The following is a 2687-nucleotide window of genomic DNA, read 5'->3' on the forward strand; positions in this document are numbered from 1 at the left end:
CTATTTATAGTTGTTTGGCCATGTATATAAGCCGACATGACATCAGGATGAGCCGACATGTCAGTTGGTGAGATGATTAATTCCATTTGAAGCCAACTTGAAGAGGGATGCCTTGTGCTTGTCTTGAAGGGCTTTCAATCTTGTCTAATGACTCATACAAAATGTAACATGCCCAAGAAGGGTCCTTCATACATGATATTGACTCAATTTGACTTTATGACCAATCCTAATGACTCACAATAGGAGTCGAACTAAAAACAATCCATTTCCTAGAAAATACAACTTTCCATATGGACAAATTTTCTTTATTTGACTTTTACAAAGTGGACACTTGGAGGAACCCAGCTTTTAGTCACTGTTTTAGCAGACTTTACTTTTCAGGATAGTTCGGCATGTAAAAGTTCGAAAACTAGTCTTTTGGAAAATTCCACTCATTCAGTAAATGCTGTAATAGTTTCTGTTATAATCGAGTATTCGAAAGTAGCATTTTACTTTCCAGAGATGTTGCAGCTTATAAATCAATCTTGTCTGTACATTGAATTGCATGTCTAATTGGTCAGAATGCTTATGTGTTGTCTTCAGGAGATGATATGTCATTGGATGACTTATCAGCCAATGAAAGAAAATATTTCTTGCGGGCTGTAGCATCAGGTAAAATAAGTGACATGGTAAGACCTTGGGAACCATGGTGGTTGAAGCCTTCTGCACATACAATCTCACTTTCCAGTCAAGGATGTCAACTTATTCAGTCACTGGACATATCAAATGATCGAATGTCAAGGGTCCTTAGTCCAGGAGTTGCAAATTTGGGTGAGAATGACCTGAGTGATATACCAGCTGGTCCGGAGAATCCCTTATCTTCAGTAGGGCAATTGACTAAATCGGATCCATCACCCTTACAGGCCGTTCATATGGTTGACGTGATATACAGTTACTGCTTTACTCTTCGGTTCCTTAATGGAGACTGGAAAAGTGATCCCCTGGATGCAGCAACGGTTTGTTTAAGTTTGTCTGCAGTATTAAGTCAGGTAGCTTTGCCAAAGACTGTTAGTGAAGCTTTGTCAAAGTGTTTAGAGACATCATGTTCCGCAAGCTTCAAACATGCTGGTGGATTGAGATTTGGGATTTGCCTTTTTGATGATGTGCATGCTCTTCTAAGGCTAGGTAGGGCAACCCTTGTATGCGCACTTATGCACTTGTACAGGCTACTTGAGGCAGCTGCAAAGGTGGTCAAAGGTGAAAGATCCAAGAAAAGGGAACATGCTAGTAAACAGATGATAGCAAATCACGAAGCTAGGAGAGAAGAAATAAGAAATGATGGTCGGAAGAGTCTTCAATTTGCTTTAAAGAAAGTCTACTTCCTGATGTGTTGGACTAATGAACAACCGAAAGAAGTTCGGACTTCCCTGGCTGCTCTTGTAGAAGTTGAAAAGAATACTCTTCCTGCAAGAGATTCTGGAAATATTGCAGTGAATACTTTGAATGTTAATAGACAGGAAAACCAAAAGCCCAAGGTTGTGATTGAAGAGGTTTTGTAAGAGTTTTGCTAGAAACAGAAGTTTCTGTACATGAATATTGATTTATAGTCATTTGTATCTAATCAAGAAAAGCTCATTATTTGTGTTTTCTCCTTATTTTAGTGTCTGATTTATGAGCTCATAATTTGGAATTTCTCAGGTTGTGGGGATAAATTTATATTTTTGATCATTTTAGTTGTGTTCTTAAATTTTAATGCATATGTTTAGACAACTGATGGGAAAATGGGACTTTTAGCTTGTGATTAATGAAAGATACTTTGCTTAGTTGTTGGTTCTCAGAACAATTTTTCTGGCTAGTAAACTTGCTGAATGGAGAAGTTTATAAAGCATTCCTGGACTCTTTATACGGTAAAGTCAGCATACACGCCAGTTATTTGACATATTAATTACTAGTATTTATTATAATCCATTACCAGCATTTGCTTTCTCTGTATCTTCAGTGATTAGCACAAATGAATTATTTGAAAGGTATCAACTTAGAGATTCAGTTCTATTTTGGGGAAAGCAGCAACAGTGTCTTTGTACGGAATAGATTATTATTAGTTTTTCTTAAATACAAGACATTTATCTTCATAGCTTTCAACATATTTCATTCATCTTATACATGGCATTTGCGACTGATTTTTTCAGGCATTGGTGTTCTTAAATTATTCCAAATCTCATGTTTTTTCCGTCAAGAAGTTTATTTTTTTCCAAATAGCAGGTAAATAGCTATAGAAACATATTTGAAAAATGGAGTGTAATTTCGGGAGAGGTTGTGGTGACTTCATGGAAAGTTACACCCTACAGTAAACAGAAATAGCACAATGTGCGTGACCATTATAGGACACGGATCCTTGATGACATCCAGATGGTCCATATGTAACTACAAACACCATAGATAATTGATGTGACACACATTATTACAAGCCATTCTACCCTAGCATTCACTTCTACCGGGAGGGCACATTTAAGACATGGGCATGTTTATTAATGTTTTTGTACCATATAAATGAGGGTGCTTTTGTCCTAGTTTGGAAATCATACTAGCGATACTACACCAGAGATGTTGCAGCTTATAAATCAATCTTGTTTGTACATTGAATTGCATGTCTAATTGGTCAGAATGCTTATGTGTTGTCTTCAGGAGATGATATGTCATTGGATGAC

At 36.9% G+C, this 2687-nt stretch overlaps 1 protein-coding gene across 1 annotated transcript; it reads left to right on the forward strand.

The window, feature by feature from the left end:
- Positions 1-590: 590 nt before the first annotated feature.
- LOC149262058 (uncharacterized) lies at positions 591-1538 on the forward strand. The gene has a single exon (XM_089374147.1). It carries the CDS (start codon positions 591-593, stop codon positions 1536-1538), a length of 948 nt encoding a protein of 315 aa, XP_089230273.1.
- The last annotated feature ends 1149 nt before the right edge of the window (positions 1539-2687 follow it).

This window comes from Pinus tabuliformis, chromosome 6 (genome assembly GCF_031772625.1).
Source record: "Pinus tabuliformis cultivar Carrire ecotype Pingquan chromosome 6, CPIR1, whole genome shotgun sequence".
Taxonomy (NCBI): Eukaryota; Viridiplantae; Streptophyta; class Pinopsida; order Pinales; family Pinaceae; genus Pinus; species Pinus tabuliformis.

Bases quoted from the DNA above. Each gene is read 5' to 3' on its own strand.
- LOC149262058 (XM_089374147.1), top strand. From the start codon at position 591: ATGTCATTGGATGACTTATCAGCCAATGAAAGAAAATATTTCTTGCGG.